The following is a 20,569-nucleotide window of genomic DNA, read 5'->3' on the forward strand; positions in this document are numbered from 1 at the left end:
ACTGTCAATATAATGTTACCAAACTGTCAATATAATGTTGCCAAACTGTCAATATAATGTTACCAAACTGTCAATATAATGTTACCAAACTGTCAATATAATGTTACCAAACTGTCAATATAATGTTACCAAACTGGCAATATAATGTTACCAAACTGTCAATATAATGTTGTCAACTGTCAATATAATGTTGTCAACTGTCAATATAATGTTGTCAACTGTCAATATTATGTTGTCAACTGTCAATATAATGTTGTCAATTGTCAATATAATGTTACAAAACTGTCAATATATGTTACCAAACTGGCAATATTATGTCACCAAACTGTCAATATAATATTGTCAACTGTCAATATAATGTTGTCAACTGTCAATAAATGTTGTCAACTGTCAATATAATGTTACCAAACTGTCAATATAATGTTACCAAACTGTCAATATAATGTCACCAAACTGTCAATATAATATTGTCAACTGTCAATATAATGTTGTCAACTGTCAATAAATGTTGTCAACTGGCAATATAATGTTACCAAACTGTCAATATAAGGTTACCAAACTGTCAATATAATATTGTCAACTGTTAATATAATGTTGTCAAACTGTCAATATAATGTTGTCAACTGTCAATATCATGTTGTCAACTATCAATATATTGTTACCAAACTGTCAATATAATGTTGTCAAACTGTCAAAATAATGTAAACTATGTTCCATATAATACAGAAATGAAAGTGACAAATACTTAAATCAGAATCACTAATGCTCTTGTAACCTACCATTCTTGCTATCATCACAAGCTTTGGTCCAAGCTCTTTGTGAACAGAGAAGATGTGTAAAATACGGAAAAAGAATGTGATGAGGTTCAGAGCCAGAACCACCCGTGCTACCTCTAAGGTCCGGTCATACGGTAGGAAGCGTAGGATCGTTCCACAAACAAAGAGAAGTATCGTAAACACATCCACCACATTCCATTTGTCTGTGATGTAACTCTGTAGTTTTGTTTGAAATGTCTTTGACGCTGATGACATAATCTTGAAAAAAAAAATTTCAGGTTTACTACAAAGAAATATTAAATTTTCTTCCTAAATTATCTTTAGTATAAAAAAAAAAATAATGCAATTTTGTATAACTTAACAATTTACTACAGAAGCAGGCTACCCTTACTGCAGTCCAATCAACATGCAAGCATATTAGAGTAAGCATTTTATCAATTTTACAGTCAGCTATATTAATGATTTTATTTTTATTTTGAATACAAGATGAAATCTCTTCTGGACTGGCAGTCCTTCATTTCTTAGGTTGTCATTAAATATATTACCATTATCTGAATCAATACCAGGATATACAAAAATTAAATTTATCGTTATATTGTGAAGCAAACACATTGTGAAACAGCAAAATTCAAAATAAATACATGTTAGTAACAAGTATTATTTCAAACCTATAAAACATGGATTAAATGCTTTTAGAATGCTTACTAACCAATGAGTTTTTCTTTTAATTCTTTACACTTTCTTGACAAGAAGAAATAACGTGTCAAATTTAATTTAAGTATGCAAAGTATTTCTTAAACAAACTCCAAAACTGAAACAAAGAAAATCAAAGTCATGTACAGAGAACCACCGTTCCCGCATTACAGAAATAACTTTAACTTAATAGCCAGCCATCTCTTTTTTCTCTTTGGTCAGCAAAAATTATTTCTTCAAATATCAATTAAACAGCAAAATATTTCTATATTTTAATACAGGAAAAATATCTCTTTGACACAAAATTGCACAAGTTACAGAAATATGAATGAGAAGAAATTTGAAACTTCAGAAGTTTTAAGTTACATGTATATTTGTACAATTCTTACTATTTACCTCCCTCTGAGGTAAAATATGACTTTAATCAGAAATCACACCATAGAACTTGTTTGTATTTAGTAGAGTGTAGCTGAAACGTCATCAAGCATGTCTAGCAACTAGGGAAATTTTCAACAGGAGTGAAAGAAATGCCTTAGGAATATATACTGCGTTCTGCTGATATAAAAGATGAAGAGTGTTACAATAGTTATAACATTGTAGCACAGATCACAACTGATTATTTTCTTATCTAAATTTTTTTTACATTTATTTATTTTTCTATCTGACAAAACCCTCCTAACCCTAATACTGAAAAGTCAGAAAATGAAAACAAATCAGTACAGCTAGAGAATTTAACTTTTTGAAGAAAGCTAAGTCGACACATCAAGGACTATTAAATTTAACTCTGAGACAGGTTGACTGACCCTCAAAAGCACATTGAACTCTGTATCAGAAAAGTTCTTTAGGAGACTCAAGGAACAGATTTCTACGTAAATGACGTAGATTTTGCATACCAAAGCAAAAATTTGAAAAGGAGTCCTTGAAAGTTATTTTATGCAGCGATCATGTCTGTGGTAAAAATGTGTCATTCATTTTAGCATTACTCTTGATGATTAGTGAGTTATGCACAAATTACAAAATAAGTTAATAAGCTTTTATCATATTAATGAATTAGTTTGTGAGCTCTACAAAATGTCTTCAGTCAATATGTAAGCTCTTTTACACAAGCATTCAGTTAGTGAGTGAGCTCTACAAAAACTTATCAAACTGCACTGGTAGTGATTGTATTAATACCACAGATATGAAAACACACATTATTTTCAGAAAAAGTCACTTTACAGTTACAGAGACTGTTTGAATTCTAAGTTCATATTTGCTTAGTACTTTATCAATTAATCCCAGGCGGGTAAAATTGTACATGTGAAATTTTTGAGTGTAAGATATATCCATTGGGAGACTTGACACTTAGAAACTTGTGCACAGATAGGAACTTATTTAAATATTTAACAATAAATACTACCATTGCCCATAAATCAGGGTTTTTTTATTGACTACGAAAGTAGAAATATATTGTTTATTTAAACTTTAAATTTGCTCAAGAATCTGATTCTTGCTATGTAAATCAATCACATCTACCTTGTACACCATTTTAATTTTACATGTTACCAGGTATATTTGAATGGTTACATGCTGACAACTTTACTGAGAATGATCTGACACTATATTTATCTCAGTCTAAAATTCACAAGATATATTAAGGATAGACAACCGTTTATCCAGTAATATATATATAAACAGTCCATTCAATCTCTCTATAAACTTTATAGGCCAAGCAACTGAAAATATATGTTTATGGAACAATGTATTGAGCTCATTCTTTGTAGAAACATATAATGTCTTAAGATAACGTCATAATGTGGTGGATTGAATTTGATAAATTAGCAGTTTTTTAAGAATTTAATAAGTAAATTTTCTGAATGTTCCTTTTTCAATTTTATTTATAAATGTAAGTTTGATAAATCAATGGGACATCTCAAGCTGTTATGTAGAAACATATTTCTTTTTATTGGAAAAAGCTTTACCTTTGACCCGCAAAGCTAACCAATGATAGCAAGCTGTATGTTTGACATTCAGAAAGCCAGCATGAAGCTTAGATTAAGCTGGCCAATAGTAAGGGTGAGTTTCCTTTTGTGTGGAAGCTGGGATCAGAGAAAGAAAGACAAATAATGGTGTTGTCATACCTTCCACTCTCTAACTATACGGTTATGTACAGCTTACAGTGTTGTACCCTACAGACTCTCTAATTGGACAGTTATGTACAGCTCACAGAGATACATTTGTGTTTAGACTGCAGTATAGTACCCTACAGACTCTCTAATTGGACAGTTATGTACAGCTCACAGAGATACATTTGTGTTTAGACTGCAGTATAGTACCCTACAGACTCTCTAATTGAGTACCCTACAGACTCTCTAGTTGGACAGTTATGTACAGCTCACAGAGATACATTTGTGTTTAGACTGCAGTATAGTACCCTACAGACTCTCTAGTTGGACAGTTATGTACAGCTCACAGAGATACATTTGTGTTTAGACTGCAGTATAGTACCCTACAGACTCTCTAATTGGACAGTTATGTGCAGCTTACAGAGATACATTTGTGTTTAGACTGCAGTATAGTACCCTACAGACTCTCTAATTGGACAGTTATGTACAGCTCACAGAGATACATTTGTGTTTAGACTGCAGTATAGTACCCTACAGACTCTCTAATTGAGTACCCTACAGACTCTCTAATTGAGTACCCTACAGACTCTCTAGTTGGACAGTTATGTACAGCTCACAGAGATACATTTGTGTTTAGACTGCAGTATAGTACCCTACAGACTCTCTAATTGGACAGTTATGTACAACTTACAGAGATACATTTGTGTTACCACTGCAGTAAAACTTTAACTCCTGCCTGGTCCAACAGCCTACAACCCTTTAACCAGTAAATCTCTAAAACTACAAAATATAACAACCAAATTTCAAATAAGACCAAAAAAAAGAATGATTTTCATTTCCCAGGTTTTGCTGAATTCAGTAAGTGAATATCCTGTAATAAGCCCACGTTCCAACACCCTAATTTAGTCTGACTCATTGCCAGTGGATGTACTAAGTGTTACATAAATAATGAAATAGTATTGGTTTAACTGAACAGCAATATAGATACTGGGTCGTTGGGCTTAATTTCTGATTTAGCTTATTACAAGATCAACGTAATATAATAAAATAAATTTTTGATCACCGAACATAAGAATGTAGAGTTTTCAGACTAACAAGGTTCTAATTGTACTGTACAAGGAAGAGCATTCTAATTTTAAAAGAGTGAATTTTAAACACTATACCTAATTGAGCCAAAATAAAGCACACCATTACAGTCAGTGTAAACCCAATGTTTGTAAAAATTGAACACAAATCTAACCAAGGTTCATTCAACAGCATGCTGTTATCTACTGAATGTTAAATATCAGTAGGACACCAATGTTTGGATTGTGAAAGAACCAAATTAAGCCACAGCAAACATTTTCAGACTTTCAAGTGTTTCAGACTGTCAGTAAGAAATGCCTTATTGTATGTTTAATAAAAATAATCTCGAAACAGTAACTTTTGGTGTCCTTTTATATATACATTATATTTTTATAAACAATATGTGCCATAATGGAGTGTGGCTTTATTTGGGTTCCAACTCATGAAGGAATTGTGATGTTATTTCTGTGAATGACCTCTCCATCTCCAGTCAACCTTCAGTAATAAGGTTTAGGAGAGAAATTTTATGAATAGATATATGTGACTATATGTATATATATATATAAGTCAGTAAACTGGAGATGAAGAAGTGTCACGTTGTTTTAAATCATACTAGATTTTCACCCCAATCTTATAACTTACACTCTTAACAGACTGTAATAAATAGCAACACATTCATCGTAAGAGTTATATAAACAATGTAGGTACAAGACTGCATGGTATAAATTAAAACAACCTTACAGCAGTTCGCACTATCCCTAATAAGAACTTTGTCAGAATATAAATTTTTACATACATAAGTACCAGTGACTTTCAGGTCATCAGTCATGTTATATATTGCAGAGGTGTATGTATCAGGTGTTAGGAAGTTAATGGTAATTAATGTAATTTCAAACACCAGTAGGTGTAATGAATATGAATGTTGTTGGTGTCCGTTGTCATACTTTCAATATCTATGCTTTAAAAAAATTAATCATCAGTCATATTAAATTTTGTTTAGTTTTAATCACATTTCAGATAAAAAAAATAAGAAAAATAAATATTAATTAAAATTTGTAGATGAAGGAAAGGTAATGATAATGGTATTACAGTGTGTTATTCTTAGTGATATTTTTATCTCAGATCTAAAGTTTTACTAAATGTTTGAAGCTGTAAAGCAGTAATGGGGTCATTATAGTGAAGACATTGGCAACAGAAAATGTTGCATTAAAGTGAAAGTGTAAAATGTATCTTCAACATGAAAGCATTTTTTGATAGTGTTATATATCTTTAAGAAATTATAAATGTGAGGCATGTTGCAAAGGAAAGACTAAGTGGAGTCTGGCTTGGAAAATATACTGCATAAAGCCCCCACTCACCAAATACTGTGACTGTGTGATTACAAAATCAGGAGTATTAAACACATAATCACCATCCTTAACATATACAGGTAATGACATCACAAGCCTTATGTTAGGTTTTGTAGAATTACATCCTACATACGGTATATACAGGTTTTTTTTTCTATATTTTGACCTACATTGCAAAATTAGATACGTTGTATCAGAAAGCAGATTTTTTGTTGCAGTAATGTTTACTAGTATACATGTACATTTCTTTATTTCCACCTAAATTTGTGTACTTTATTGCAAACTCATTTGTCAGTGTTCGTTACTATGGACATCACAATCACAGACAATTTTAATTCTAGAGTTTCAGGGTTAACAAGATCTCTGTATAAGACCAAAATTTAGATATTCTGAAATTAAAGCAATTTAAAAACATTCATTAGCTGTAAGTATATTACTTTTATTAATTTAGTTTATTAACAAAATCAAAATTCCAGCTTGAATTACTTTTCCTGTTTCTATAATCAAATCTTCAGAGTAGTTCTTCCTCATGTATCAATATATATTATGTATTAGTTACATTTCCATAAAACTGGAGGAATCACTTATTATAAACTGTAAATATGACATGATAATTCACGATAATTTACCATAGCAAACCCATGTTAACAAAAATCTCTTAGCTAAAGGAAAAAATCTAATTTTTTCTTCAAACAATTTCGGTAAGAAACAGGTCAGTTTATTGCATCTGAAAGTTCACTTCTGGGTTTAGAGGTCAATAAGCCATATAAACTGTTAATGTCATGTTCTGCTTATTATCACAAATTTTTCCTGAAAAATGCAACATGATATTAAGCAGTATTCACTGTACAGTTATGTGTTTAGAGCTTTAATATAGATGGTAAGTTATATTCCTCAACCTCAGTCAAAAACAATACTTTTTATCATTTCATTGGTGCACATTCAGGTTAATCTTGAGTTAACAAGCGTTCCTATAGTGAATATGATGTCCCTTCGCTCTACACTGTCCAACAGTCAGCTAAGTGATCCTAATTAATTATATGAAAGCATTAGAAGCAATCCCTGTAATTTCTACCTATAGTTAAGTTATACACACAAACGTGAACTAAAACTATACACCCAAACAAGAGAAATGTAAAAGATGACAAATTTCACTTACAGTAAATAGTTTTAATAGAACAGTCTACTTAACAGTACAGATATTATTAAGTCACATTATTTCAACACGGTTGATGTCAATTATCTTATATTCACATATTTTTTTTTCAAAAACTATCACATAATTGTTGTCATAAACATGGATAATTACAGAAATAAGCATTCTATCCCCTTATTTATGGGAATAGTAAATAATACAGTGATATCTACCTGTCTGATCTCCTCAGCAAATATACTAAACACCCACACCATCAGGACAATCTCCTGAACTGATACAGTGCTCGACATTTTGATCAGTAGGACGTAGCTGAACAGTCCCAGGAAAAGTAGGTAAGACAGCTGTAACATAACAAACCACAGTTAGGCAACAAAACATTGTATTCTTTTTACTCTGTTTAAGGAAGTTATTATATACTGAACAGGTTCAAATATAATTATCTGTGTCAGAAAGACAATATTCCTCTAACGAGAAGACAAAACTGTTTTCACCTATATACCTATATATTGTACCCAGGAAAAGACAACTCACATGTGCCTTATCATTCTGCACATGTTACTGCCCTCATCAGATAGGATAACACACATTTGGGAATTGAGTGGTAGAAACATCAATTACACCGGTGACCAGGAAATGATTTTCAAAGTGAGAGAAACCACTTGCTAAACTTTAAAAAATCCTTTCCCTGAGGATGAGATATCATTACTAACTTGCTGAGTATCACATCAATGTCACACATATAAATTGGAAAATATTTCTTTGACATTGGAAAAAGGCACATCACACTTACAACATAATGTACATCAAAATTATATACATTATGAACATCATACATACAAAATTATATACATTACGCTTACAACATTATGTATATCATACTTACAACATTATGTATATCATACTTACAACATTATGTACATCATACTTACAACATTATGTATATTATACTAACAACATTATGTACATCATACTTACAACATTATGTACATCATACTTACAACATTATGTATATCATACTTGAGACATTATGTACATCACACTTACAATATCATGTACATTATATGTACAACATTATGTATATCATACTTACAACATTATGTATATCATACTTACAACAGTATGTAAATCATAGTTACAAAAGTATGTATATTATACTTACAACATTATGTACATTATATGTACAACATTATGTATATCATACTTACAACATTATATATACTTCACAACATTATGTACATTATATGTACAACATTATGTATATCATACTTACAACTTTATGTATATTATACTTACAACATTATGTACATCATACTTACAACATTATGTACATCATACTTACAACATTATACATACTTACAACATTATGTACATTATATGTACAACATTATGTATATCATACTTACAACTTTATGTATATTATACTTACAACATTATGTATATCATACTTACAACATTATGTACAAATATGATGACGGGTGACGAGTAAAAAAGATATATCTTTTGTATTGGATTGTACTGCTGTTGTTGATTTCTGACGTTGATTTCTGCCTCTGCTCTGTAAACATCAAGTTTATGCATTAAAATCCATCATATATGGAAAAGGACAGAAATTCTGTAAAAAAAAATATTCCTACATTTCTTCATTGGCTTTAATGACAATTTTGTAAAGAAACAACTTTTTTTAAATACTACAAAGAATGCATGCCTTAATCTTTATATGACTGATTTAAACTGATTTTTAATTTTGTACCTCAGAAGATAAGTTGATGGTATGAAACTGATATTACTTCACAGAATAATACCAATATGAAGGTGATCATTAACACTTATCTTCGGTCAAACTTTGAATATAGAAGGACCAGTGTTTAAGTCATCTCAAACTGCTCAGTAATAGTGATACAAGGGGAGGTTATGAGGAAATTATTTACTTAGCAGCTTCTGCTGATTTGATGTTGAGCATAGTCTGCCCTCGTGTAAACATAGCTACAGTTGGTCGACGAACCAGCGGTGCTTTTTCTCCATCCTAGAAAATTCAGGAACAAAACACTATCAAACATGCAATACTATTTCAATAAAACAATGTGAACAGAATATTAACTGATAATTTGAAATATAAATATCTAGTTTTTCTTAAGGAGACCTTTTTTCTATCTGGTAAACCATTAAGTTATAATGATAAATCTACCCGAGGGACATTTTTCATCCTTTAACCTTTTTTCATTTAATTTTTAGAGAAAACATTAAATGTTGATTTTTTTTTTCATTCCATCTCTAAATGCTTTTCTCATTACTACAAAAGTAAATTGATGGTCCTTCCACCAGAGGCTAGAGAGGACATTGAACTAAAAATGTCTTCTCTAAAGATCATCAAATTGGAGCACCCGAATATATTGACGGTTATAATGATTGTGAATCTGGCAAATTGGTATTACAAATTGGATTTTGTTGTGATATATTCGGAATTTCAACAAAGAAGATGGCACATACATGTATTAAAATTCATGAAGTTTAAGAAAATTTTGTATAGATATCCTTTTGACAAACTAAACTATTATTTTGTTTTAACATTGAAAACAACAAAAAAACTAAAACCATTGAGTGAAGTAAACAAAAAACTTCCTGTTATAATTTAATATCAATACAAACAGAAAACTGGGCCAAGGAAAATCTGACCCCTGTAAAAAATTGACCATTGACCAACTACAGGACACCAACCTTTGTAAATGTGTCAGTTTGGCTGATGTTGGCAGACTGAATCTCTGAGTTGTCTATCTCTTTATACTTCATCAGGAGAAACAGCAATGGTGGACATAGCACACAGGTCAGCATCTGTACCAAATGGATCTTATCATCACATACGTTATCATCACATCAACACCGATTTAAATAAAGCTCTTAAGCAACACAAATACATATTTTTGATGTTACTTTTAACACAAATAAAGGACCATAATAATGTTTTGATTATCTAGTCTAGATTTCTAGAAGTCTAGTATTACAGTAAGTGACAACGTCAACTCTGTCTGATGACAGGGTCTACATACGCTGATGGTGCCATTATCCGGAGACAGCTTCCCCATCCATACACTATTGAGTAGGGATTGACAGGCAGTCTGAGAAATAAACTGTTTGTTGTCAGTTTCCACTGCGATCAGGACACATGTGGCACTTCCCCAGTGATCCAGTTCCCGAACAAGGAGGTCCTGGGCCTTATGTTCATCTAACTCATAGCACTCATTGAGCACACTCACAGACAGATCACAAAACTCACTACAGCAGAAGAAACAGGAATAACAGTTTTATCTTCTGATAAAATCAAGACGCACCATTTATAGTATTACACTCAATAGCAATTCTCGCTTCAAGAAAATAAACATTCAAAGTTGTCTTAGAGGCACCCTTCATACAAGGCATCCTGACAAGGAATCCTGTCTGTAAAGGTTGCTTTTTAACTTATATAATGCAATTCATTGCAATTGAACCTCTATACAAAGGCCACCTGTGTATAAAGGCCACTTTTCGCTGCTTTTGAGTGGCCTTTATACACAGGCTTGATAGTATACATTTTATTTTTCTAGGGTCATCTAGGAGCTTAAGTAACAATCAAACATGAATAGATATGATTTGAGCACAAATTTATTTTCTGAGTAATAAGTAAAATTTGCACATACCTATAAAAAACATTTAATACCAGTTATTCTATAGGTAATTTCCAACATTTAATCTATGTTATACTTTATACTTACTCTGCATTGACTCGAAATTTCTTAGCAAGTTCACAGTCATCAGTCTTCTTTGCCATTGCTGTCATCAGCCCAAACGCCACTAGAGCTGCTGCCGTTGGTTCCTGGGATAACGAGGTCCTCAGATTTAGATAATGCTTTTCTTACTCTAAAAGGTGATTCAATTTGTTGACTCAAAACAAAAGGAATGTATTTTTCACCAAAATCAAGAAATGAACCACATGGATCTATTTTTGAGGTACATATACATATATGTAGATACATTTGAAATCTGTCTCGACATTGCTGGAGTTGAAATTCCATTTGGGTCGAAATAATTTCCAAGTCTCAATTTTTATCCTCCTTCTTCAAAATTATTAATTGAAGGGGCTGAAAAATCACTTTGACTCAAAATAAATTTCTTTGTATTTTCAGTTTGGATGCCTTGAATTTCATTGAGTCAAAGTAATTTCAGGTAATTCGTTTTTGTCAAAACATTGGCATGTCCTCTGATGAAATCTGTCAATACACACACAGGGTAGATATTCACTTGTGTGTATCACATGGCCAATTATGGCGTATTGGTCCATCATTCACACAACAATGACGATGAACAACCAGTTTAATTATCTAATTAAAATTTGGCTTCTTAATTAGTGTCACTATCCTATAGCAGCAAGTAATATTAATATGATCTGAAGCTTCATACATCTTTTATAGTAGCGTTTTAAAAGCAAATTTTATTTTCGTTTTATTGTCACGTGTGCAGGACAGAACGACTTGAGTGCAAATTCAGTTGATTGAAGTTGTTATTACATGTTTTGTTGTTTGGATCAATAAACAATAAACGGAGAAAGTAGAAATTTATTTGTTTATTTACTGACATTTTAAATAATAGATTAAATTACGTTGTTTGTACCACGATACACTGTGCTATAGTAGCCTCATTCAACCGTAATCAACACCAGGAAACTGATACCATTAACCTTAAGTTGAAATTTTTTCCACGTTCCCTTAAATTTCGAGATAACAAGTTTTGACTGTATTTGATTCCTATATTGAGACAGTAAAATGTTCCTATATCCTTGTGATCTTGGTATTTCTGTAGATCAGCTTACCTTGCCTTGTTTCCAAAACAGCTTGGCCATGTCTTGTCTGTTTTGCAGTACTGCCCATGTAAACAACTCTTGGTATGGGTTCTCGAAGTCCTGTCTGTATTCCTCTGAGAAAAAAATACATTTAGTCAAGATTGGAAATTGTGTTTGAACTGGCCGTGGTCAAACAACAGTTTTATTTTGAGTTCCTTACGTTCATCAGTGAGGTGTAAATATTATTTGGAAGTAAACGGATTGAATTTTTTCTGATCCACCGATGGAAAATTCATGACACTTACCTACTGGGCCAGTCATGGTCCATGTCACTTACCTACTTAGCCAGTCATGGTCCATGTCACTTACCTACTGGGCCAACCATGGTATATGTCACTTACGTACTGGGCTAGCCATGGTCCATGTCACTTACCTACTGGGCCAGCCATGGTCCAGGTCACTTACCTACTGGGCTAGCCATGGTCCATGTCACTTACCTACTGGGCCAGTCATGGTCCATGTCACTTACCTACTGGGCCAGTCATGGTCCATGTCACTTACCTACTGGGCCAGTCATGGTCCATGTCACTTACCTACTGGGCCAGTCATGGTCCATGTCATTTACCTATTGGGCCAGCCATGGTCCAGGTCACTTACCTACTGGGCTAGCCATGGTCCATGTCACTTACCTACTGGGCCAGTCATGGTCCATGTCATTTACCTATTGGGCCAGCCATGGTCCATGTCACCTACCTACTGGGCCAGCCATGGTCCATGTCACTTACCTACTGGGCTAGCCATGGTCCAGGTCACTTACCTACTGGGCTAGCCATGGTATATGTCACTTACCTACTGGGCTAGCCATGGTCCATGTCACTTACCTACTTAGCCAGTCATGGTCCATGTCACTTACCTACTGGGCCAGTCATGGTCCATGTCACCTACCTACTGGGCCAGCCATGGCCCATGTCACTTACCTACTGGGCCAGCCATGGTCCATGTCACTTACCTACTGGGCCAGCCATGGTCCATGTCACTTACCTACTGGGCCAGCCATGGTCCATGTCACTTACCTACTGGGCTAGCCATGGTCCATGTCATTTACCTACTGGGCCAGTCATGGTCCATGTCACTTACCTACTGGGCCAACCATGGTATATGTCACTTACCTACTGGGCTAGCCATGGTCCATGTCACTTACCTATTGGGCCAGTCATGGTCCATGTCACTAACCTACTGGGCCAGTCATGGTCCATGTCACTTACCTACTGGGCCAGCCATGGTCCATGACACTTACCTACTGGGCCAACCATGGTCCATGTCACTTACCTACTTGGCCAGTCATGGTCCATGACACTTACCTATTGGGCCAACCATGGTCCATGACACTTACCAACTGGGCCAGCCATGGTCCATGTCACTTACCTACTGGGCCAACCATGGTCCATGTCACCTACCTACTGGGCCAGTCATGGTCCATGTCACTTACCTACTGGGCCAACCATGGTCCATGTCACTTACATCCTGGGCCAACCATGTCCATTTCACTACCTACTGGGCCAGTCATGTTCCATGTCACTTACCTACTAGGCCAGTCATGGTCCATGTCACTTACCTACTGGGCCAGCCATGGTCCATGACACTTACCTACTGGGCCAACCATGGTCCATGTCACATGGTCCATGACACTTACCTATTGGGCCAACCATGGTCCATGACACTTACCAACTGGGCCAGCCATGGTCCATGTCACTTACCTACTGGGCCAACCATGGTCCATGTCACTTACCTACTGGGCCAGCCATGGTCCATGTCACTTACCTACTGGGCCAACCATGGTCCATGTCACTTACCTACTGGGCCAACCATGGTCCATGTCACCTACCTACTGGGCCAACCATGGTCCATGACACTTACCGACTGGGCCAGCCATGGTCCGTGTCACTTACCTACTGGGCCAGCCATGGTCCATGTCACCTACCTACTGGGCCAGCCATGGTCCATGTCACTTACCTACTGGGCTAGCCATGGTATATGTCACTTAACTACTGGGCCAACCATGGTCCATGTCACCTACATCGATGCGTGAAAAATACTCTTCTTTCAGGTAGACAGGTATATAGAAATCACCAAGCAAGTCCAGTTCAAGTTCTGCAGTGAAAAATACTCTTCTTTCAGGTAGACAGGTATATAGAAATCACCAAGCAAGTACTGCAGTAACATGCCAACTTCTATCAGACCAACATATTTGTCTTTCTGAAAACAAAACAAAAATATTTTAAATATTCAAAATAAGTTTTAGGTTAGTCGACAGTGTTAAAGTGAAATGTCAGACAACATTACATCCCAATAACATATCACTATGCTCATCATACAGGATACCTTATTTATCCCCAATAAGCCCATGTCCTGTAAATTACTAGCCAAAATATCTCCCATTTTTATCACAAAAGTCTGAATCCCTACCCCTAATGAAACTTCCTGATGTTAAATGTTGCTCCCTTCCCTCCCTAGGGTTATCAAAGGATAAAAAAAATGTTTATGTAGAACTGCACATAAAATTATGTTTGTTACTTAAACGGACGTTGGTATGTCAGATTATTCACAGCTGCAGTTGTTCAATATGAAATGCATTGAATTGTGAACTGTCATCAAGACTCTGTCATCTACACTCTTCATTTGATTTTTCAAAAGCTCATAAAATACTGTTACAGTTTTCAGTCCCTGTTTGTGTAAAACATAAACCTCTTCTCCAAACCCAGCTGCAGATGTTCCAATAAAGAATATCACATCTAAGGACATGTAAATATATAATACTTACATTGTCACTCTTCTTCTTCATCTTCTGCAGTAATGTGTACAACAGCGAGTTTTTCTGAACCTGTCCATAACAAAAGTGTACATGAACACAAACAATTTCTGAATTCTGATTTCCAAATTCTAAAACAGCACTGCTGTGTAATCTGTAAACCTGTGAAAACTGTAAACCTGTTTAAACTGTAAACTTGTATAAACTTTAAACCTGTGTATCTTTCTATCTTTTTAATCTGTATAACTAATCCTTAAGTTATTCTGTGTAGTACATACCGAGTTATACAGCTGCAGCAGGACTCTGACTGACAGAAATTCCTTCAGACTCACACCATTATCTAGGAACATTTCCACAAAATCCACACGGTTCAGGTTTATAGCTAACAGCATGATTTCATCAAGACTGCCAGACTGAAACACAAACATTTGATATCCCTAAATCATCTGTCCATCATGTACTGTAGATTACAATTAGAATAGACAAGAATTAATAAGGTTTTCATTTTTGTTATTCCTACATTGAGTAAATGCATGAGCTGTTCTTAATGCCTTTGACCAGTTGCAAAACAAGAGTCCTACACAATCAAGGCTTCAGCAAAATAAACTTTCAATTAATCCTTAGTTTACGTACTTTAATTTGTATCAACCAAACAAACTAGTCAACATTAGCCACAGGTTCGTCTGTTTTAATAAAACAAAGCACAACATGTTTTCTTACAGGCCACAATTTGTCGTCTGTGAAGATTTCACTTTTGGCGATATCAATCCTGTTCCAGGCCAGAGCTAGTCGGAGCTGATGGAAGTCCTGGCCTTTGTTTGCTTCAAATTCAAATTTCATGATTAGTGACATCAAACATTTAAGTTTAAGAATTTAAAAACTAGTAATCATACATCATCGTACTACAAAGTGTAACAGGTAAAACATGAGTCTTCTTCTGGCAGATGTCTATCACGGACTTTTTGGTGTAGAGAACTATTGCAAACTTACTTTCCCATCTTTACATGTATAAGATAGAACAAGGAATTTTGGCCTCATAATTATTGTAAAGGAAACATATTACTAAATCGTTAGATCCCTAAGTCTTATCACATTCATTCGATTAGACCCCTATCTAGCCTGAGGTTTAGAAAACAGACAGTGTGACTATAAACTTTTCTCTTAATGTGGTATAACTAAAAACAGGAGGAAGGAGCCAACGCTGGTCCAGTAGATAGGTAGATAGATAGATAGGTAGGGTCCTTAGACAGCTCCATCGCTGGAAGATGGATACCCACAGGTATTCACAGTTACTCAATAAAATTGATAAGACATCATAAGTAGGAGTGTTCAACATCAAACAGCTTTAACAAGTTAAGTAATAGGTATAATATATTACTTTGCCGACCGGTTTCACCATTTACGGATTGTCAGGGTCCTGACGAGGTGTAACCTGTTGATGTTTGATAGCACTCCAACTTATGATGACTTCATAATAAAGAAGTGACCTCTAAGTTGGCCGGGAAGGTTGCAGGATTACCATGACAATAAAATGTTAACTAGGATCCATACAATTCTTATAAAATTCTGAATTCAATATATATCCATGTAAACTAGTGACAAAATGAATTCTTCCCGGAAACCAATACAAATCCTCCTTTATATATAGTTCTACTGCACACCACCAGCCTCTTTCTGACTGTTGCTATGGTGATACCCACCTTTAAGTAGGGCATGTAAAATAGGAACATCAATATCTTTCTGAGAGCCAATGGATGTGCCAAGTTTGAACACGTTGATGAGGTCGCGTTTCTCCAAACAGTCCTTCACTACACCACAGTTGTTAACAAGATTCTTAGTTCCGTACGCCTCTTGTACCATCTCCTGCACTTGGGCACTCAAGGCATCATCGAACAGCGTCCGCATTCTGACAACCACAATAATAAAAGATATTGTCCTCTTTTGATCATATAGTGATTACACTTAACTGACTAGAGTAGAAAAGTGTCTAGCTGCCCTGAAGTTTTTTTTATGTAAAATGTTTACAAATGCTTACCTGCTCATTTCTTTCTAAAAGTTTAGCCTAACCAATGTTGTTTTTCAATTCTATCTATTTTGAAAGCCAGCAGGATAGCATAATATATTATGAAGATAAGTAAATTTTAGTTTAGTTTATATTTTGGTATCTATAATATAATATATAAATGGTTTCTATAGACCAGCTGTAAAGACTGATAACTTACTGGGTTAGGATATTACCATCCTGATCTGTCACTTCAATTTCTTCTTCAGCAGAATTGTTGTAAGCATAAGCCAAGATGTCGGCCGCCTTACCCGATCCCTGAAACATGTGATTTAATACTCTAATACCGCTTAAATATACATAAAAATTATGATATCTATAACAAATCTGTAACAATCCAGAAAATAGTTCACTACAGGAAAACTTTCAGCCTTGTTTGTTGTTGATGAGAATATGGCTTTGACAATCAAACATTATGTATATTATTCACTAATATGCATATTACATTACTTTTTGACTTCCTTCTGGTCTTTAGATTTGATATTATATAAATTAAAATCCTTCCTGGTGTTTTGTCATGCTCTCCTCAAAATTTGTTAGTATTAGTTGTCTATATTGACAGGTGGATAGACAACATCCTTATGCGTACCTCGACCACTACAATAGGTGTATTGTTTGCAACAGCCTGTTTTACAGTCTGCAGTGTGTTTGGACCACCTTGAAGCACCAGTAGTACAAGAGGAACTGACACAGCATCTGTACACAAAACAAACAGACAACATTCAGTAGCAAGAAAACAAAGTGAGCAAGGGTTCTCATAGATAAAAGGTGAGCAAAGGTGATCTTTAATCAAACTGAGCAAGGTTGATCTGTGATCTGTGATCTTTGATCTGTGATCTTTGATCTTTGCCATTTAACCTTGACCATTGACCAATAAAATCTAATCAGGCATAAACCATGGTGCTGTGATGCTATGGTGTGGATATGAAATTTGTTCAAAGGTTCATGAGATATCTTGTACAAAAGCATTTTATTTACAAAGAAGTGAAGGGTTGACCTTTAACCTTAATAATAACTACTAAGCACCAAAATCTACTCAGGTGTAGACCTTGCTAACATGATGCTATGGTGTTTATCTGAACCAAATCTGTCCAAGAATTCATGAGGTAACTTGTACACAAAATAATCAATGTCACATAAGCACAGAAAAACTGATTCATGTATATACACCCATTCCTCCTTTCCTAAGTTTGGGGTACAAAAAACTTCCTATGTCTACATGATGGCTTAAGTGTTAGACAGCAGAAGAATTCCTTGGCCAGGTGATTTGGTGCTGTAGATCATAAGGTTGAGGCCTGGACAGGCCACAAGCCAAAAATTATCTCCCTTTATCAGTGATGTTACAAAGTTCAATAAATGTACATAGTGATTATAAATCCATGTTTATCAGCTGAAACTAATGTGTTCACACAACACTCCACATCACTCAATATCATCTTACCTTTACTTGCATCAGTCTTCATGTTGGCAACAGTCTGTTCGAGTTCAGCACGGAAAGGGATCTCCACCCCAAAACTGTGCTGGGTCCCATCATCCACTAGAATGAAATGTGTGTGATTAGGATCCAAGGAGCTCTCTCGGACCTTTGATTCTTTTTCAATCCTATATCGGGCTGGCCACTTCCCGTTACCCTGTGGTAAATAAAAAGCAACTTACAAAGGTGGACATCATAACCTTATCATATATACTGTGTCAGTTGTATGACTACCAAACTCCTTCATGTTAACCTTTCAATGTCTTTATGCGGTGAAATCTTGAAGCATTTAAGTAATACTTCAAAAGAGATATATATGCTGAAATAGTATTGTAAAATATCATACAAGATGGAGATGTTAATATTTGTTTTCTGCTGATCATCGTCAGCATGAAAAAAATAAATGTATTTGATTGGAACTTTTCAGAACTTAAAAATAAAGATTAAAAATTGAAAGTCATGAAGTTATCTCCAAAATAGACTTAAAAGGTAAGCTTATATTATAAGTATAAGTTAACACTGAAAAACCTTACACAAACCAGACATAATAAAGCATACATTAAGACAAGTCTATATTAATGCTGCAAAACACTTACATCTTTACTGATGAGCTCTTGCTTGTTCTGGACGACACCCCAGGTAGCTATGCCAATAGCAACGACCGGCGTGGACGATGCAGATGTGAGACCATAATCCCGAACAGACTCTCCCACATGTTTCATCACTCCAGTGTTGGTCCCTCCAGTGATAATCCAAGCACCTAGAACACACCATCAGGTAAAACATTAACCATATCTACTACTAGTGAATCATCTAAACCTCCCAAAGATTCAGTTTTAGTGAAGACTTAGCAGAGATAAAATAAGACCAAAAATGTGCAAATAGACAATGGTACAGGGAAAATAAGACCATGTGTTCCACATGGAGAAGCTTCTGCTACTTGATTGACAATATTGATATTTATCATGTAAATCTAGGCCAAGTACTTTCTCATGACAAGTTAATAAAACTTGCCTAGATACATCCTAATTTAAACTCCGGCCCACAACCAACAATGGTTGAGGATATTACCTTGAAAATTTCAGGAGTGATCAATTGAGATTTTTGGCCATTAATCTTGACAGATAACAAAAAAAAAGGTTAAGGGTTAAAGGTTAAAGGTGTGTATCTTGTGTATCTTTAGTGTATATTTCACACCAAAATGTCCTTATTTCCTCGTGACATCAATAAGACACACACAATAATTTTTTTCCCCTCTTTTTATATATTTTATAATACAAATACATCCCATAATTGAAAGCCTTATATGGCTATGGTAAATGACCTGACACATACCATATTTTCTGGATTCTAAGCCACACCTTTTTTTCAACAATGAATCATCCTGAATCTTATCTGTCTCTCAAGGAAAGGTGGGGGGGGGGGGTGCATTTGTTAAATCAGGATATTAAGGCAAGCAGTACCACGGACTGTTTTTATTATAACTATCATGGACTTCACCTTATGATGCAGATTCTGACTAAGATTCATTAAATTTCTGTTAGTATTAAAGACGTTATCCTGTAGAGAATAGAAAATATTCAAAGAATAGATGAAGAGACTATTTATCAAAACACCAACTTTTTTTTCACTATGTGTGAAATCCTAATCTATACGACATCATCAACATCCTGATCAACCTTAATCAATAACCAGTACACAGTCTGTTACCTTCACAAATGGAAAATTGTAAATATTTTGATAATCCATTTCCATATTAACACATATACTGTAGCTATATATTTCATCTTATAAACTAATAACATTCTACATCACAAAAATAATCGGGATCATTCATCCTGCCAAATTGAAATAATAAACGGTAGAATTCAACACAAAGATTGATTTCGCTCGGAATAATTCATGAATTACTATCATTAACATGACAACAGGAACCAATTTTGACAGCTGCCTAAAGCTTGGTTAAAGCTAGTTAAATATTCATTCAGCAGTCACAGACTGATGACATATTTACCACAATACAATAATGAAGAACTGTTTTCTTTAATTCAAGCAGTTTTTGTTTGTTTGTTTGTTTGATTGACAACAGCCTATAAGTCCATACAACTCATTCTTTGGTGTTGCAGGAGGTAATTACCTTATTTCAAAAATTAATAATTGATACATAAACTCAATGTAAGAAGAAATTTTCAGACATTGTATAGGTCTATCTAAAGTAATTAAGACTACTTGTAGCTTTTTCTGTTAAGAGAAAAATTGTTTTCACTTTA

The 20,569-nt window shown here is 34.6% G+C and overlaps 1 protein-coding gene across 1 annotated transcript in view; it reads right to left on the minus strand.

Annotated features, from left to right (window-relative positions):
• LOC132546275 (transient receptor potential cation channel subfamily M member-like 2) overlaps positions 1-20,569 on the minus strand; it is a 56,851-nt gene that overhangs the window by 17,058 nt on the left and 19,224 nt on the right. Inside the window, exons 6-25 of the mRNA XM_060209986.1 lie at positions 18,896-19,059; positions 18,267-18,456; positions 17,415-17,521; positions 16,986-17,083; positions 16,464-16,669; positions 15,484-15,584; positions 15,042-15,176; positions 14,776-14,835; positions 14,085-14,210; positions 13,602-13,647; positions 12,900-12,926; positions 11,985-12,088; positions 10,891-10,991; positions 10,189-10,414; positions 9,860-9,973; positions 9,073-9,167; positions 8,594-8,699; positions 7,357-7,485; positions 5,282-5,293; positions 780-1,034 (exon numbers count right to left, since the gene is read on the minus strand). Coding sequence (XP_060065969.1) covers positions 780-1,034; positions 5,282-5,293; positions 7,357-7,485; positions 8,594-8,699; positions 9,073-9,167; positions 9,860-9,973; positions 10,189-10,414; positions 10,891-10,991; positions 11,985-12,088; positions 12,900-12,926; positions 13,602-13,647; positions 14,085-14,210; positions 14,776-14,835; positions 15,042-15,176; positions 15,484-15,584; positions 16,464-16,669; positions 16,986-17,083; positions 17,415-17,521; positions 18,267-18,456; positions 18,896-19,059 — 2,402 coding nt within the window. The remainder of the gene's footprint in view (positions 1-779; positions 1,035-5,281; positions 5,294-7,356; positions 7,486-8,593; positions 8,700-9,072; positions 9,168-9,859; positions 9,974-10,188; positions 10,415-10,890; positions 10,992-11,984; positions 12,089-12,899; positions 12,927-13,601; positions 13,648-14,084; positions 14,211-14,775; positions 14,836-15,041; positions 15,177-15,483; positions 15,585-16,463; positions 16,670-16,985; positions 17,084-17,414; positions 17,522-18,266; positions 18,457-18,895; positions 19,060-20,569) is intronic.

This window comes from Ylistrum balloti, unplaced genomic scaffold (genome assembly GCF_031769215.1).
Source record: "Ylistrum balloti isolate Yb309-2 unplaced genomic scaffold, AGI_CSIRO_Ybal_v1 Utg369882, whole genome shotgun sequence".
NCBI classification, from domain to species: Eukaryota; Metazoa; Mollusca; class Bivalvia; order Pectinida; family Pectinidae; genus Ylistrum; species Ylistrum balloti.